This window comes from Colossoma macropomum, unplaced genomic scaffold, assembly GCF_904425465.1.
Source record: "Colossoma macropomum unplaced genomic scaffold, Colossoma_macropomum, whole genome shotgun sequence".
NCBI classification, from domain to species: Eukaryota; Metazoa; Chordata; class Actinopteri; order Characiformes; family Serrasalmidae; genus Colossoma; species Colossoma macropomum.
Genome location: NW_023494791.1, coordinates 15,644,199 through 15,663,951, shown reverse-complemented (window position 1 = coordinate 15,663,951; position 19,753 = coordinate 15,644,199). Strand labels below are relative to the sequence as shown.

General features: G+C 39.9%; 1 protein-coding gene across 18 annotated transcripts in view; it reads right to left on the bottom strand.

Annotated features, from left to right (window-relative positions):
* col13a1 (collagen, type XIII, alpha 1) overlaps positions 1–19,753 on the bottom strand; it is a 101,435-nt gene that overhangs the window by 56,598 nt on the left and 25,084 nt on the right. For all 18 annotated transcript variants that reach the window (XM_036574087.1, XM_036574089.1, XM_036574090.1 and 15 more), the window contains exon 3: positions 3,915–3,922. In XM_036574087.1, the coding sequence (XP_036429980.1) occupies positions 3,915–3,922 (8 nt within the window). The remainder of the gene's footprint in view (positions 1–3,914; positions 3,923–19,753) is intronic.

The window sequence follows — 19,753 nt, the reverse complement described above, 5'->3', positions numbered from 1 at the left end:
GTAAACTGTACTGAAATCTTACCCATTAAATATTTTACTAGCAAGCTAGCATACACTGCTAGAAAAAAACAGCATATGTTGCATTTTGGATCCTGGTACACTGGTCAGCAGCAACAGAAGTTATTATTCTAATCACCAGCAAAACCAGCACATGTTGTGTTTTGGATGCTGGTATGCTGGTCAACCAGTTTGACTATGCTGGGTGACCAGCTAAACCAGTACGAAACCAGCATTATCTAGCTTAGACCAGAACACAACGCATGCTGGTCTATTCTGTTTTATTCAGCAGAATAGCTAGCAAACTAGCTTATCATACTACCTTAAAAGCCCAGGCAAATTACATACTGAGGCTTATCATTCATTAACTACAGGGGTCTCAATGCAATATATATATGCACATAGTTATATGTTCTGTACATTTTAAGAACCACCCACCCAACTAGTTGCCTTTACTTTCTATGGGGGAGGGGGTCTTAATTAGGAGGAACCAACTCCTAAATTTAGATACAAGTCCGCTCTTTTTAACGTTTATATCTGAATGGGACATGGTTTACATCGGACCCTTCTGAGCAGACTCTAATGGGTGTCAGCTTTATGTCAGTCCTGATTGTTAAAGGCTGTGTTGAACTAGTCCTGCCTAAGATGCAGCTAAAGGCTATGCCCCCGTGTGCTGACCTGTGAAGAACGAGAGCCTATTATGTATTTAAACTTCTCGAGGTGTTCACTTTCCGAGAACAGGAAAGGGCCAATTTCTTGAAGTTGTACAGTTGCAATCACACCTGTAATTGTGTTATCTTAACGTAGGCCTACTTGGCCTAGGATAATCTATGTACCTCAGTTCCCTGCTCCTTTCTCAGAAATGTCAGAGGCCATTGCAATAGATCAGCATAAAGCAGACAAGCTGAAAGCTAAGACCATCCATCAAACCACAGGAGTATTGGACCGCTAGTGAAAACGAGCACAGCACTTAAGTCACATTACTGCTGATTGGCAATTAATCACTGGATTTGACAGTTAAATCCCTTACCCAGGGATTATTACAAATGTCTACCTCTTATCCTGCAGAAACACTTTTTAAGAGTACAACATATTATTAATTAATCACTGGCTGTGACAGTTAAAGCCTTTACCCAGAATTATAAAAGGCAACACATTTGATTTGTAGGTGGTCATCACCTTAGCTGCACTGATTACTTGATAACCACTGTTCTTTCTCACATTTCTGGTATTAATTAAGTGCATAGCGTGGATATTTTGTATAATGTGATCATGTCTTGAATTGATGCAGGGATGCACCGATTCTATTTTTTCTCTTCCTGAACTCAGAGAATCGACCCAATAGCAGTGCTCCAACAGGGCACTTAAGTATATAATAAATAAAATAAGCAAGATGGTCAAACACAAATTCTTTTTAGGACTGTGCAGTTTTGTATTATGTTGTCCTACAATTATAAAAATGTCACTGTTGCAATTGACTGATTTCCAATCTGTTAAATAAGGTCAGTAATGGTGCTGATACTGATCCAGTATATTGGTACATCACTAAATTAGTGCATGCTTGTGCAAGTAACGAAGCACACACACAGGTCTCTCTTTTCTTAGTCTTTTAAAATTCCTGCTGGCAGACTCTGAGCTTAGTCCTATAGTGACAGTCCTGCTGTTCCAGTGATTTCTGTCACTTTAAAGAGACCTGAATGATTAATGTGACTCCATGGATGAATATAAACATTATTTCTTGCACGAGTGACAGTTCAAATATTCCCTTGTTTCCAAAGTTAATGTACGATGTTGTGAATATTCAATGGAGTTTTTCATAATCCTTTAGAAATGGGTTTAGACTTCATGAGCAGGTACTGGAACGTGCATCTGCATGCGTGTGTGCTCTCCCAGTGCACTGAGGTCGCTCTGTGTTATTTGTCTGTGGCCGCTGTTGTTTCATTAATCACTGCCAGGGCTCAGAGCAGGAGCCCGACCTTCACTCTCTCTCTGCAGGGACGCAGCTGTCCAAAACCGCACCTAATTTTAGTCCTCTCCTGCCCTCCGCTACTAGCCTCTTCTCATCAAGATGTCCTACACATCCACAGCCAGGTCCTCTGTACTCCTGAGTCAAACTAAAACCTGAAATTCACTAGTTTGGTCTCATTAACCCTTAGACGTCTCAGTTATGGCTGGTGACAACAAAAGCAAAAGTGTATTTCAAGATTAAGCAACCCTTATTGGTCCCACAATGGTGGGATTTCACCTCCGCATTTAACCCATCCGTGCAGTGAAACACCACATACACACTAGTGAATGCACACACACTAGGGGACAGGGGGCACACTTGCGGGTTAGATGCCTCACTTAAAGGCACTTCAGTCACGTACTGTCGGCTCAGGGGATCGAACCAGTGACCTTCCAGTCACAGGGCTGGTTCCCTAACCTCCAGCCCACGACTGCCCCTTTTTTTTATTTTATTTTATTATGATTTGAATTTGATGAAAAGTTATTGATGTATTTACCATCTGGCTCTGAGGAAAGAAAAAGCATCCTATGGATTTGATCATTTTTTTATTAAGACTGAAAGAAACAAAAATGGAAATAAAACAGAGCCTTTAACCTGTCGACAAGAATGTAAATCTATTGTAAACGTAATTCATTGTGTGACTTGCTACATTATTATAAATAGAATGATGTAATTACATTTTAACAGTATGGAAAAAAGCTTTCAACTTCTAAGGGTTAACTAGAAATTATAACTACAGGTTACTTCTGCTCTAATATAGATAAAATAAGCGAGGTCCATGTGTAGAGGTTTATAATGTAAGTGGAGTTCACTCTTAGTCCTGCCGATGACTTCCAGGAACTAAAGGAGAACGATGTATTTCAGACAGACTAAACAGGCCAAGAGAACAGTGCCTACTAGATACTTAAACCTAGCAAAATCATCTACAGCTATACACCTTTACACCGCAGTTCCAGTCCAAGGAGTACAAGAGAGTAGTGGCTTGATGGGTGTTTAGCCCCTTAAACTGCATGCTTATTACGAGTTATTAACCTTAAGAACAACTATACATTCTTGTGAAGTAAACAAAGTGAGTAAAGAGTGAATAATAGTAGGAGACGTGAGCAGAAGGTTGTGGGTTCAAATCTCAGGACTGACTGGGTATTCTTGGTTGAGAGCCTCCAAGACACTAAAAACCCCCTCTGCACCAAGTGATGCTGCTCTGTTCAGGATGTTATTCTGCTTACAGATTGGGCATAGATAGGCAGCAAAATTAGAAAACTCCATTGTAGAACCAATAAAGTATAACAATAAAATTAACTGTGTGAGCTTTGGGTTAAAAAAGCGAATGAAAATCAGCCATCTGCCCATTTGACTGTAAAAAAAAACTGGAACTGGATCGGCCATAAAAATTCATGATCGGTACATCCCTAATAAATTAATCAATAACTACTATGTAAGCTATGGAGTAACATGAAGAACTGAAGTGTAAAAGCACATAAAGACATGTGAAGTTTGAGGGGTTAAAAGTGCTGTCCAACTCCTTTATCACATGTATAAACTGCATTATTCTTTCCTTTCTACAAGGCCACTGCTATTGTTAAATACAGCAACACCCTTGTGTTTATGTGACTGATTATACAGTAGGAAGGAAGATTACATCAATAAAAGGTCATTCATACTATATATAGACAGTTAGGGAAATCATTTTGTGAGTCGACTTGAATTTTTGTTTACTGAGATCAGATCACAGCAGTCTCACATTTGTAAGTGCGAGTATATGCGAGTGTGATGACTGTAAAACCCACACGGTGGTATGCAACTCATCTTCTCACTTCTACAACCACACAAACACACAAATGTCACAAAATTTGAGTCACTTTACCACAATCCAGTCAACAAGGGCAACAGGTAGGTCAACTGTACTTACAGGAGGTCCTGCAACAGAGAGAAAAAGAGAAAAAAAACATTATTAGTCATGTTAAATGATAAACTTTATTCAGCTTTGATAATTTAAACACTAAAGATGAGCAGAATAGTGTTTAATCATGCAGACTTCAGTCAGCTGGAATTGTATTCAGGCAGTTTGAAGTAATAAGAGCCACACCCTGTGGGCAGCCTATATTTTCTGTCAAATTGAGCCCAGCTGAAATCAATACATCAACGATGCTTCTTCTTTCTCCCACTCAGTATACAATATAAGGATCTCTGAGGAAAATGAGCACAGAGGCAGGTAAAGGTCTTCTGTAGTGAGTCATCCTGGCAGCTCAGTACATAAATAAAGTTGTTTAATTTCAGCTCTGTGTTTACAGAATAGTAGATCATAGGCCTGATCTCAGTGCTACTCCAGAGAGCCGGCTGCTTTCTCTGGCAGTGTGCTTCAGAATCAGCCCACCAACTTAGAGATAGAGGCTGAGTCTCAACCCGAGAGCATATACATTCGGATACAGCTAACACAGAGAACAGAACCATAATTGTTTATTAACCAAGTAAATGTTCACCAACAAGGTATTTGTTCTGGGAAAGGCTCACACAATTACAGAAAAGGGAAGGGAGCACAGAAAATGTAATACACATTATTGCAAGAATACACATATAAAGAAAAAACAAGGGCACAGTGTCACTGATGTGAAGCACCACTCTTGTTTGAGCATCAAAACCTACTTGAGCGCTCCCTTGTGAAGCCTGTTACATGTTTGAGTGAGTGAGTGAGTGAATGAGTGAGTGAGTCAAATCCATGAGGTGCTTTGCATCTAAAAAGTGCAACCCTGCATGGTTTGGTGTAGTAGGTAGCATGAGGTTGTTTAAGTTTCTCTGCATGATGCCATAGAAGAACCACATTTGAATCACTGAAAATGACTGGACAGTTACTTAACGAATCATATTTGTAAATGAGAGTGGTAAGAATCTCAACATAATTTAAAGTATCTAGAAAGAATCCTTAAAATGGTAACATTATGTGAAGCTTCCTTAAACCTTTAAAAGGTTCTTCCCACTCACAAATCTCTTTTTCAAAGGTTCTTTAGAGAACCAAAAGTGGTTCTTCTATGGCATTACTCAAGGAACCCTTGCTAGCAGTTATTTTAAGGGTGTAAGAGCATGTCCAGGGAACCTAAACTGGATCTTCCTTGGCCAAGAAGCAGTATTTGTCACTTTTTTAAAAGAATGTACTACAATCAGTAGCTCTACGTACTACCTGCAGAACTATCTACAGATAGCTCTAACTGATGAGCCCATCTTATTTAACACTAGAGTGCTACATACTGAGTTAAATGTTTTTTTTTTTTATTAAGAATTCTTGTTTTTTCTTTTTTTTATCATATGATGGCACAATAAAAGATACTAAGGCAAGAAATAATCAAACTTGTATTGTGTCTTCAACAAACAAAAACAAACTGACAGCTGACTCTGATTGGAAGTGGCCCACATGCTCCATCAATGTCTATTAGGGACACCAATCTCAATGTTCCATTCTAGCCCAGGCCAGCCTGTTTTGTTCAAAGTGAAAACCGTCCCCTGTAACATCTAACACATGTAGTTGTGTGGTTGTACTCTCATGAGGTTAAAGCTCAACATACACAACCACATTAAGACACAGGTATACATCTCAAGTCTTGTCACCAACAAATGGGAAAATCAGTGATGACAAATCATTTCCTCGCTTGTCACATGAAATCATCTAGATCAACTCCTCCAGGGCTTATTTAGCCATCTCCCTCTGGAGAACTGGACAAGCACAACCAAACCATCAAAACAATTTGTGACATGCAGCAAAACATTTCCAAAAGTGACAAATCAAAACAAGCTGTTGAACCGCCATAAGGAACACATAAGGATAGAATAATAGAGTCCTTTCGCAGTGGCTTACATTCAAAAGAGCATGAAAATGGAAGCTGGCGTATGATGGCTTAGCTCTTAAATGGCCTGTGGATGAAGTGAGACAGAGACAAGGACATAAACTCTGGGGTCTGTAATTAAAAAGAATAGGACAGAAATTGTTTTTAGATTTGACCTATTAGACAAAGATGTCTCCAAACATAACGTCCTCCAGTAAGAATAAGGAGGACCCTGACCACTCCTACAGGCTGCCCATAATTCAGACACATGCAATAACTAAAACAGGCATAAGTAATGGTGCGGTCACGCCGGTGACAAACCTTTCCTATGGGCCCTGCATTATTCTTTCCTTTCCTGTTTTGAGAGGCCTGTATTTTTCTAGTAATCAGAGCAGACATTTATCAAAGCTGCTGCTGAGGCGGCAAGCACTATTTCAGAACTGAAAGCAGTAATATGTCAGAATGGAGCGGACACAACACACACAAGAAACATGTGGTCACATGAGAATTCCAGACCAATCACAGCCACTTAATCAAAAATGCCATGGCACACTACCTTTTTGCCAAATGCACATTGAGTCACTCCATAGCAACCACATCCATGGATGACCAAAATTAGAGGAAACTCATATTAACTCTCATAGCCTTGCATCGCATCGAGTGCAGTAAAATCTCAGTATTGAGTGCAGTATTCAGAGGTTTGGAGGCTATAAATTTACAACCTTACAAAATCAATACATTGCAGGGCTGTTATGCTATGAACACCTGTTCAGAAATTCTTGTGTCTACATACATTGATAGTAGATGTGTGCAAGGTAACCCACAAATTAGATAAGTCCACTCGAGAAGTTCTGGCCTGCCTGGGTTCCCATCATATGATATATTTCCTCTTAAAAGTCCCACATCATGAAAAAAAAAACATTCATGATTGTTCTCTGTTAAAAAACAAAAAAGTTTGATGTAGTATGCATTTAAGTTTCAAGTTTTAAGTACATTCACTCCCCAGTCCATACAGCCCATATATGGTAACATAATTTAAGCTCCAAAAAAAACCTGGTTTGAATGAACTATTTTTGTGATGTCAAGCCCCTTTGGGATGAAACAAGCAGTTGAGCATACTCATTTACTCTGAAGTTATAAGGAGTGTTTGAACACAGACTACTTTTTGGTGGGGGTACAGCACTTGGCAGCCAATCAGAACAGAGCTCATATATCAGTGTTAACCCTTTAAAGCAGATGTATTACGTAGCTATTCCTGCCATTTTATCTGCTCTTATCCATTAATAACACAGTGCTCTTAGTGCTCTTGTTCCATTTATTTGACAAAAGAATAGTATTTACCTAATCTGAAATGCAGACTGAATGAGCTTGTGCACTTACTCTGAAAAAATCACAGTGCAACAGGCAAGTCTTGTGCTTCCTCATGCTCTTTTACAGACCATAACTCCTCTGGTGACAAATTTAAATGAGAATAAGAAGCCATCACCAAATTCCCAGAATGGATCACTGACGAGATGCATGGTTCCGGAAAGGTTATAGACACAGTAACAAAAAGAGGCTGTTTAATTGTAATGGATAAACTGAGTTTGGAAAAATGAATGAAATATGAATTATATGACTGTTGCACCTACTTAAATGCCATGTCCAAAGTGGAAAATGATAAAATACAAGAAAATACAAGTAAGTACAAGTAAGATAAACCACTTGAAAGACAGTCAGTTAGTCCTGGCAGCATAATTAATGTACTTATGGACCGAAGCCATATCTCCACACTCAAAAAGAGCCTGTCTATACCATTATACAATGTGAACTGAGCAAAAAACTGATTGTCAAGTTTTGTTGGTGTTGCAACGCTGTAATAATGCATACACCAGCATAGAGTCACACCAGATGGCCAGCAAAAAGCAGAGAACCTTCTTAAAAAAGCTTGGCTGTGGTGGCGGCACAACTGCTGGCGCGAGCGGCCATTTTGGTGCAGAGTTAGTGCACTGAGGTTTGAGGAGTGGTGGAGTGAAAGGTGAAACCCTACACACAGGCATGTGGAAGTGTGTACTCGGATTCCTGACGCATTCTGGGCTCACCACCACTTCCTGTCCTGCAAGCCAATTGACGGACATCTATGGACAACCTTCATCCAAAAGCATATCCAGCACTGGCTTCAAATATACCGCATACGATGGCACCCAGAGGACTCCTGCTGTAAAGTGGTCTACATGATGTGGATTAGTGCACAGGCACCAAACAACACATGCTGGATACACGGCATATATAAAGCACATTTAGTGTTTTTGTTTAAATATTTATACGGGTGTAACATAAGTCACTGATTCAGTACATGGCAATGTAAAGACTGACTTCTGTCCAGCTTTGGGTTGGACTCAAATCACAACCACCTGTCGTCTACTCCTTATGCAAGGACAGTGAGATGGAACCGGAGACCTGATAGATGATTACGCACACACACATCAAAGCTTGCAACAATGCCTCACTTTACAGAGTTGAATACAAAAATTCCAGTGAGTTAATTACTTACATAAGCTGCACCTTCTACTCCACAAATTATTTTATTGATCAGAATAATACAATATACCATGAGAGACTCTGTTACAGTAAAATATACTGGTAAACATTTTTGTATGTGAGAAACATTCTGAATATGTTGTTTCATTCCAAAATGTATTCCAAACACATTATATAGGATACAATTTTCAATACATTTTCAAATGTATTTGATAAATATCAGTGTGAAGTTCGGACAACAAGAGTGAGAAAATAATATATTATGTTCAATATTTCATTATTATTAATAACTAGAATAACAGTTCTTCAAGCAATGTAGTTTGTTAACAGTAGTCTATAGTTGCCAGGCAACATAGCAATCAAAGATGATTCTATGGATTTTTGGTGCATTTATACAGAATTCAACTGATCAAATATTTTACAGCTTCATATGTGGCTGCACCAATCAGATTTCAGAAGCAGTAATTTGCTTCTGAAATGATAAATATGATCAGCATTCCTCTGTTTTCCAAAATTATGCTTTATGACATTTTACCTTTCTTAGTGTACTTTGATGTAGGCAAGGACCAGATGGGACGCTATCTCCAGAGCATCTGAGTCCCACTCTAGAGATCCAGGAATAACCCCTGGAATTCCATGCCCCAAAATACCCAAGGCCCATTTCCCACCACCACTCCCCTTATCCTTGGCCAGTCTCTCATATTCTCATCTCCTCCAATAGCCCCTGTAAACACACAGCACCAGCCAAGAACAAATGTGTCGTCTTTCAGCCTTCCGCACTGTAAGCACAGTACAGGAATGTCACGGCAGAGAAGGAGACAGGCACCTGAATAAAATAGCAAAATGTTTGGCTTGGCCACTAAGGGCTGTATTTAAGGCATGGAGAAACTCTGTGATGCTTCTGTAACTTCGAATTAGAAGATCCTCAAAACACTGATTTTACTCCTCAGATGTACTGAAGCATAAGTTGTGTGTCCACTCACAGGCTTACTGTCTCCAAAGACATTCACGTTTAATCTTTTTGGGCCTCGTTACATAAGCAGTTAACTGGTCCTTTTTTCAGGGTGTGCATCAACCAAATGAAAAAGAAATGAACTTTTGCACTTCTCCCCCGTATCCTATTGAATCTGGAAAAACCATTGAAAGCATTTCATGCCTTTTCACAAGTCTTATATATAACCTTGTCAAATTTAAATTTGCCCAGGCTCCAAATAAAAATACGGTTATGTGACCATTTCAGACAGCAAAAGAGATTAGATGGCTTGCCTGAAACAAAGGATACCCTTCTCGAGGCACCTCTACCATCCTCAGGGAGCCAATAAACTTTAAACAAAGGCCCTATCGAGTTTAGATAGCTCCACAAAAACCTCAAGTCTAGAAAAGCCAACAGTCCATCATGCGCACTCCTCCCGCAGTGAGGCCCAGCTCTCTCCTGAGGAGCCGCACCTCAAGAAATGACTGCATTTCCAAACAAAGCAAAGGACTGGACACAGGGTCAGACGGCAGCACCTCACTTTTTTCAGTCGATCTGCTCATGAGCATCCCGTGTTGCGTTGTTGCCTTGTTAAACACAAGTCACAGTTCCAAAATGCATCAGCACACAAAGCATTTTTCACTTTCACTCTTGGCTCATGCTGCACTGACGTCATGCACTGAAAATTCTGAATGAGAAAAATGGGGATGCAAAGCTACATGAGCCAGCTGTGGCAAAAAACAACTGGGAAAAAGCAAGAGTGAGGAGGAAGGAGATGAAGGACAATGATATCATGCCTACTCAAAGCATTTTGATCTTCAGAAAATGAAAGAAAACAATAAAATAAGTGCATTTTCATAAGTTGTATTGGTAGCTACAGCACGTTTCTTTGTCTGGTCAATTGTTGTCTTTCCGAGAAGGCCTGCAGAAGGTTCAAGTGGCCTTTACCTATTATGCTCTTTCAGGCCAAGCTGTGGTGAGGTCGAAATATGTTCCCAAACAGTCCTCAGAGCTGAAAAAGTGAGCCACTAAGCCTGAGATTAAATAATTATACCAAGCCTCTTACAGGAGATCACCACAAAGACACCATTGTGTTGGTGCCAGAACAGCAACTATTAACCTGACTTTACCATTATTCTCCCAAATTGCTCTCAGGAGGAAAAAGTATACATTAAAATGTGAACAGCTCCTCCAGTCTCGGTAGAAGAAAGGCTTCCTACTCCAATCCACTGAGCTGAGTTGTGAGCTGGAACAGCACATAAATCTCATTCTTTGGCTTTTTTTTCTTCCCCATCTAAATCAAAGGCTTGGGGCGCCAACAATTGAAATGTGGCCCTAGAGAAATTCATCCATAATTGCAGGCCTAAGATATGTCCAGGAACAGGCACTGGAGCCTGTATATGAACACCTATCGCTACTCTATAATCCAATTTTGACATGACTGCACATGGTAACACCACATCACAGTCCTCATGCCCTGTGGATGGATGTAGCAGAGATCCCAAAAACAATGAAATAGTCTGGTGCAGCTTCAAACACCAGGTTGAATTTCCTTGACTTATGATGTACTATAAAAGTGTGGCCAGTATTTTACTATGGGGCACTGAGTTTAATGAGTTTCTGCCCTGCCTCCTCTTCATCCGATGGCAGCGATGAACTGAAATGCATTTGAAGCTTTTGTTTGCTCTGAACTTTTGTTGGGTCCTGCTCAATGAATCAGAAGCACAAAAGGAAAAGCCAGGAAGCAAAAGAAGCATTTGACTTCATTAGCAGAAAAGGAGCGCTTTGAAGTGACAGGAATGTCAATGGGGCCACAGAGAGAAGTAGCTTCCCATTTTTTATCCACACCCTTCAGAAAAAATCCTTGGTTACTGGCCCTCAGGTCAGCTTATCTATCACGAGTCAAATGCAGATTGAAAAGAGCAGGATTGCATTAACACCTGCTAGATCCCACAGATGTGTAAGGCATTATGCTTCAGCAGCAAACTGCCAGGGGCATGGAGAGAAAAGACACGTACAGAATATAAAAAGGAGGAACACTCGGATACACAGCTGTATGCAAAAGTTAGGACACGCCCGCTCAAATAACACGTTTTGTTGATTTGAAGTGAAAATAAGTTAAAACATACTCTACAGGGAACAGGGAATGTATATATGGTATTATTGTCTTAAATCAATAAGAAAACTTAGGCACATAAACAGTAATTATGCATAAAAATGTGCAGAAGTGTGTTCTCCTTAGAATAATTCTCACTTAGAAAATCAACAAAACATGTACATTGACCAGGGCTGTCCAAACTTTCGCATACAGTGGTTTTTAAGGTGTCTAATAAAAAATAAGTTTCACTTCTTAGCCATAGGATCTTTATAATATCAGTGCCAAAAAGGGTCTCTGGGGTGATGCCACTTAATAACAACACTTGGATGGATCTCTAAAAAAAGCCTATTGAAACAACCCAGTTGAAAGGTTCTGCAGTGGTTCCTCTGGCATTAGTCCAATTCTTTTGCCCTTTTTTACTTGTAAGAGTGTAGGGATTTCTGTTTAGGAATTTTTAAGAATGCAACTCAGTGAAAGTCAAAACCGTCTCCACCGAACCAACCAGAAGAACTTCATGTGGTCTCATGCTGATGTTTGCACAGTGTCAAATGCTTGATGTAACTGTGAGAGAGCAACAAACAACTTTTATGGTGTGAAACTATCCGGTGTTAAGTTGGATCTTAGCCCAAGGAGCAGGATAACTGAGAGGTGTCAGAAAGGAAAAGCAGATTAAGAAGGTTTAGATAGGATACAATATTATGTCAGTTCTCATTTGCTCATAACTAAATACGTAATTACTCTCCGTCCAACATGAGAAACGCTGACTCAACAGTGTGAGACTCTAACCTTATTCAGTGATAAAGTGCTTCTTAAGTTATTACTACTCTGAGATTGTTATTCATGATAAATGCCGGGCAAAAGGAGCAGTCTGGGACAAGAAGGAGCCAAACCTTTCCTCTTTACACACACAGAAACAAGGGAAAACCCCACCACCTCTTGATTAACAAACACATTACTTATTGAAGACAAATGGTTGCTTGTATAAGGTTAAAACAACGTCTCAACTACTGCTGGACCGAAATCCTTACGCTTACAAGTGAGATTTGGGGTGTTTTATGCTTCTGCTGTGACAATACTAATCGCAGTGTGCGTACTTATAAGACCTGCTTTGACCTTTGGGAACTTTAACTACGACAGTTGTGTTAGGAGGGTGATAAAAGACAAGATTAGTGTTCTTGTTTTGAAACAGTTCACCCCTTGTACTCCAGTAAAAAATACCAACTTAAAAGTAAAGAAAGCACACAATACAATCCATCAACACAAGAAAAAATCACATACTGCTGACAAATGTTGTAATTTCCAGGCAGGAAAAAAACCTTGTTCCTGAAGTACCAATTAGTCTCCTTTATGATCCAGCCTTGTGTTATTGCCTAAACGTTCTCAGGGAGAAATTCAAACAAGCTCTGAGTAGATCTAAAGTGGTTTTACCCAAAAATGACATCAGTCTTTACTCAGACCCAAGTCAGACAAATTTGTTATTGAGTTTTGTCACATGGGTTAAACGAAAGACTGCAGACGTGGGGGCGTCCCAGAGGACCACCATGCTCAGGGCTTAACCACCAGCCATCTACATTCAAACACTGCGGCTGAAAGCAAAAACTAGGTGTGATGGGGTCTTAGCGAGTCTGCGTCTACTGCTATTGGGTTACTGAGGGAAAAACACGGCATCTTGCCATGCCAAGAGTTATTAAAACAGAAGCTTGACGAGTAGGCTTTGGTGGCATTGCTGAAATAAACAGGGAGCACCTTGATGCTTTTAACATGTGTATTCCAGCAATGGCATTTGGCCTAGAGTGCTCTACACACACCATGCCTGGTGTTAAAAGTGCCTATCAAATGAGTGTTGCCTGCTGGCTGATGGCGAAAACAGAGCAGTTGGAATAAACATCACACACAGGCACAAAAGTGCTAAAAGAGCCGCACAGTGGTCCTGCTGGGGGGCCAAATGGAGAGTCACTAGGCAGAATTGCCTGTGCAATGTATTTATAATATGATTGCAAGCGTTTTTATAACAGCTCAAAGGGGGGCTCTGGCAAGAACCACTGCACCAGTACTGTAAAATGGCAATGGAACAGTGCTTCCATTTTCATGGAATGGCTTACAGTGGTATAACCAACAATGTAAAACAGTGTAGAGTGAGCATGGCTCGCATAAAGCAAGAAGCCATGAGAGGGGCTTTCTGCTGGACTAATCAGACTTTAGAACCAGAACTGGTTTTATAAAATTGTGCACACTGTAAATTTGTAAACAGTTAGCATGGACTGTATTTTCTTGGGATGACTTAGGGTGGTCTAACTCACACTGAAAATGGTGTATAATGTGCATGGCTTGCATGAAGCAATAAGCAATGAGAGGCTGTGAATTGCAGGGTTTTACCACAAATAGTCACAAAATAGTAGTTAGTCAAATCAGTGGCTTACTGATTTTATCAAATACAAAGTACAATATAATAAAATACACTAATATTCAATAAGTAATTTCAGGAAATGTAGTTTAATAACAATTGGTTATGGTTGCCAAGCAATATATCAGTTAAAGAGTATCCCATGAACAGCATAACAGTCTTTAATAACTAGCTGCATTAATACAAAACTGAATTGTCTGCAGAACTGTCATATGTGCGTAAGTTGAGTATTTTACAATACATAGCCACATTCATTAGTAATACTGTAATTAATTAGTGATTTAGAAAATAGGTTTTAGTTTTATAAACTAGTACGCTGTAAAATTCTACATAGTGAGCATTCCTTGGATTTTCTTAGCACAGTTTACAGTAGTCTAACCAATATTGTAAAACAGTATGGTTAGCATGGGTTACAATTTCTTGGGATGGCTTACAGTGGCCTAACCTTCTCTCCTGTGAGAGAGGGTGCACTCCGTGACTCGTGGTGTGACCCTTGGATAGAAACGCAGGCCGAGGTGTACCTTCAGCTCTGAGAAGAGAAAGATGAGCCAGCGGCTGCGTCTCAGATGCTGCTTGGCCTGACAGCTGAAATGCTGCGACATTCAAGTGTCGAAGGGACAGAAATAATGTGAGCCACTAAAGCAGGCTTGTCTTTCTATTAATCCTCTCCCTTTCTTTCGCTCTTTTACCACAAACACAGCAGTATGGTCAAGATTCAAGACGACAGAGAACAAAGGCTTAAATAATTAAAGAAAGAGCTATGTCTTTTATTCAATTGTTTATGATTAAACAAATTCAACCTCAGCATTAATAAACAGTCATCAAGCAGGCATTGCCTAATGAGCTGAGAACTGGGCTAATCACTGCTAAATGGCAACAGAGTAGTGCCTTGTTTTGTCTGTTGAGAGTGGTAATAAATATCAGACTACTTACTGAAAGAGTTTGTGTTCTCTTTTTATCTAAAGTGAACCTACTGTTTTGGATGAGGGAATGTGTCCCGATAGGTTCGGTTTCACTGATTATGGCCTTTTTCCAGAATACAGTTTCATGCGTACTGCAAAGAAAATTGAGTGAACAAAACCAAAGTGTAAAGAAATCCAGCTCAAAATAAAATCTTCAGCAGATTTGAAACACTTATAAGAGCTTAAATCTCTTGGTTTGGGGCCATGGGGCACCATTTAGTCCATGACGAGGACAGGCCTGCTCTCAATCAGGTCTTTACATAAGCCCCTCTAACAGCATATCAAAATAAACACAGGCTTGATGAAGGATGACACGTCTACTCAAAAGGCAAACAGAAGTAAAAAGGAAAAAAAAAATCACATGAAAGTAGCAAGTTTCCTCAAGATGAGAGAAACAGGCCCGGCCTCGAACACTGAGCCGCATCCAGAGGAGTCAAGGTATGACTGACACACTAACATTCCTCTATTCCCCTAACACAGAGGCAGCGAGTGTGCCTCCATGGCCAACATTGGTCGCAGCTGCAGCTACAGGATCTGTCTGAGAAATCTTAAGCAGCAACAAAAATAATCAAACGCGAACCGACCGTAAACTGCTTGTAAATTGTTGCTGCTATGTGTGCCGACCCTTACTGCTTAGCTGGAGACTGTTGCCGGGGTACAGCGAGAACATTTTCAACACCCTTCTCCATTGCAGCCCGAAATAATCCCTCTGTGACACGAACGCTAGCGTCCTAGGCTGGGAGTGTCAGGTCGGGGTTGTGTTTCAAACACAGAGTAAAAATCAGTCATTTCCTCCATGCTGTACTGTAAACCGTCTGAGACGGATCAGCCCACGTTAGCAACTGAATATCTGTTTCAGTCAGCTTTAAGTCAGCAGTCACATGATTTCAAATGCAAGACAGACTTCAGTTCCAATTCAGTTCATACCGCACGTGACGGCTCTGTTCATATTTTTGGATTCAGATCTGGTTTGAATAAAACATTGAATAAGATATTGTGTGCGTGCTGTGTTTGATTTACATTGCTTTGGGGATGTGAAGTAAAGGAAGCTGTGAAACGTGCTGTGTTTTAGAGCGACTCGGCTCAGTTCCGTTCGTGTCCTGCATGCAGGAAGCAAACACACTGACCGCAGCAACTTCCCAAAACCCCAGAACACACTCCATCAACACAAACACAGCTTCAGAATTCTGCTTTTCCATTCTTTTTTTACCTTTCTGTATAATCTATTTCTCGTTCCTCTCGATCTGCCTAAGTGAAAAAGAAGGGACAGCGAGTCTGTGCTGTCCAGTCAGAGTCCAGCCTCTCCTCGTCACCCTGTACAACTGCGTGCCACACCTGCCCTGGAATCCAAACATGCTGTCTCTTCTGAAGCATAAACCACTCCACTCCGGCCTGCAGAGAGCCACCCAAGCTCCTTAACCCAGAGGAGCCGGGGTGAGTTCCCATGCCACCACTGTTCAAAAATGCAATGTTTTCAGGAACTAGTCTGGTTGCAGATAAATGTATAAGAAGTTCCTAACATGCTAGAACTTATTGCTAATAATAAGTAGGAAGCTAGAAAGCTGTAGAACCATTTTTTTAGATTTGTAGATAGACATGCAGTGGTATTCAGTAATGTGGTACACTGCAATGTTAAACGTGCACTGTAGGGTTATCACGGACACTTTGAAATACCGAAACTGCAATATAGTGAAACAAGCTGCAGTTTCACCTGAGATTTAGACACACCAAGCAGCTCTGCTGTCACCAACTCCCATTGCGCTATCATGCTCATGTGATACACACCCTTCTCTGAGCAGCACTTTTAAACAATCATAACAGTTTCAGCACGGCGGAAGGAGGAGCAGGCAGGCAACTTAGAAAAGAAAAATTTGCTCATTAATACACTTATTTCACTGGTAGCTTGACGCTGTCTTATAATGGAGAATCTTGTATTCCCACTAGCAGAAATTAGCATTCTTGTTGCATGTTTATTTGATAAACAGAGGCAGTTGATAAAGGTTTCCACATTAAGGACTGTTGTATAATGACTGGAACAGCATGTACATAAAGATTATATGATACAGCGCAAGATATGCCATTTATAAGTTGGTAAATTACAGGTACTATAGAATGTTCCATGCTGTATTTTATGTTGGAGCTAGATTCACCGATCTTGGGCAAGGTCTCAGTGCTCTGTGACAGGGTTCTCCACTCCATCTGCAAACAGTTCTGCATGATAATGATACAGAGCAAACATGAATGTGTGGAGGTTTTGTTTTTGATTGTTCTTTTGTAAATATTGCACACATATATCCCTATTTATAAACACCAGTCAGAATGTATCTTTAGAACATTAAAACATATTTTAAAAAGTTACTTTTTCTAATAAAAGATGTGTAGTTATTGTGACGCCTAGTTGTAGATGATTCTAAAATGGTTGACAGTATGTAGCAACTGTACAGCATTATTACCTATCAATTCTTCAAGTAGATAACAAACATATTGCAAATAGTTAATTCCTTTTTATAGCTTGTTGTTTCTAAATACCTTTTGGTGTGTAGTTCATAGTATGTAAATCTACTAAATCTAATTTATTTATTATTGTGTATAAAACAACAACAAAAAAATTGGACAAGCGATTCTGTACTTTTGAATGATAGCGTGCACTGTGGAGCAGTCAAGCAAGCTCTGTACACAATGCTCATGTTAACATTCCTGCTCCGATTCTGGTCATATCAGAACCCGATCTGACTATATACCTGACTAATACAAGAAAAACAACAGTAGTCAAAAAAGACAATAACTAACTTAAATCTTACATAGGCATCTCATCTAGTGACAACACTAAGAAATGATACATCTAGCATATGTTGCACACTGTACTAGGGTAAATCCCTTTAGTACACACAAACAATAATTACAGAGAGAGAATTAAAGGTGTGTGGCTCAGGAACTGCTCCACCATACACACAGTGTATACACACACTCAAAAACCATTACACAACATTAATAAACAAGTAACAGGCCTTGTTTGGCTTGTTTGCACTCTTCAGACCAGAGCATATGGCCTTTCTCACATTCAGCAGCACAAATTGCCCACGCCGTGCAAAAGAACTCCTAAACAACTGCCCTCAAGGCATTTCAACATTGGAGGAAGTCAGCAAGCTCTTTGCAGAAAAACAAATGACCCGCTTCACCCCTCGTCAAACGGCTAAACACTGTCTGTGCTCATAAGCCTCTCAGAGTCTGGGAGAGCAGACTTTAGGCCTCCACAGCCTCAGGCCTGGCTACCTCTGCTGAAAGAGAATTTTCTTAGACAGCAGCAGAAGAAAACGCTCCAGTTTCCAGTGTACGTTCACATTCAGGATTTTTAAACAAGAGAACCATGGGGTTTGGATTCAGAATCCAGTCTGTTGTCAACTTCATCAGCTCGTCAACTGTTCCATTTTCCCTCAAGTGTCTGTGCAAAAATTAAATCCTGGCAACCTTACTCTCTTTCAACTGATCACCCAAAACCTATAGCTAGACAAAATTGTTCCATTTCATGGAGGTAAGACCCAAACAAGGATATAGACTAGAGATGAAGTCAAATTTCAAAAAATAAAAACAATACAAAACAAAACAAAAAACTTTATAATGAAGTCAATTTGACCATTTGCAAAATTCCTGATGCTACATTCAGCAGATACAAAACTTTCAGTTCAGGTTACCTTAAGGCATCCATAACACTAAGACTAAAAAGCTCAGTAGGACAACAGAAAAAGTACACAGAGGAGTAACTTCACTATTCAAAAATAAACACATGGTCTTCACGTGGTCTTCACTGGAGATATACATGTTTAAGAACTGACAATGTCAAAATCAATCAAGCCAATCAAGTGGAGGTTTAAGCTAAGAAAGCTGCCCCTTCAGATGAGCTAATGCTAAAGCTAACACTGTAGCTAATTTGAGCAATGTTGTACTGAGGAGGACTCATCGTCTTCTACAAGAGATTGTTTAATCTGACTAATTTATCAAGATAACTGTCAGCAGCTAGCTTAGCTAACTGATCTTAACATTGTTCTATACTGTTATTTATTGTTAAATGTAACCTATTAAATTGTGCATTAGCAAGTGCAGTAAACCAAACAAAGTTTAGCCTACCTTAGCGCTAGCTTACTTCTGACGGTTAGTAGTTTTGACACTGTTCTGTGAATTTAATCTAAAACTTTAATCTAAACCTAGTTTAATCTAAAACTTTTTCAGCTTCAAGAGCAAAATAAATGCAGCACCAACCTGCAAATGATCAGAATAGTGTGTGTTTGAATTAAATATTCCTCAGCAACAACTTTTCAAATTTCTTTGCCTAATGATTCTAATTCACTACCAATTCACCAATAACCAGCACAACCCTAACAAGTGTAAAATATCTGGTTTTAACATAATATACAGAAAAAGCCTTTACAGTCTTTGTTGATAAAACACCTGATTCAGTTATTAAAGCCCCCAGGAGCCTCTGAGTAATGTGAGCATTGTTGAAAGTGCTGTTTATAACAGCCTCTTATATTTACTAGTTAAAATTATTCACTATAACCACAATTTAGCATTTGATTTAGTTCATCAAGCCTTCAGGAGCAAGAATGTGAGCATCAGGTGGATATATCGAGGGTTGCAATAAAAATGCAGGATAATCAACAAAATAATATCATGAAGTACTTTTATCCTGCTCATTTTTACAAAGTTAGTGCTGCTTTCATAACTTTATCCTGTAGTGTGGGTCTGAGGGCTTTCAGTACTGCAATGAAAATGTGTGTGTCCACAAACTACATTGGCTCAGCAACCATCTGTTGCTAGATGACTATGCTGAGAACAATGTGGGCCCCCGTGCAAATCATCCTCTATTCTTCAGCTCGGACCCTCTGATCGACCAAGCAGAACATCCAACCAAATCCCAGCGCTGCTGCCCCACAGCCTTTACCTCACACACACAATGCAGGTGAGACGTAGGACACCAA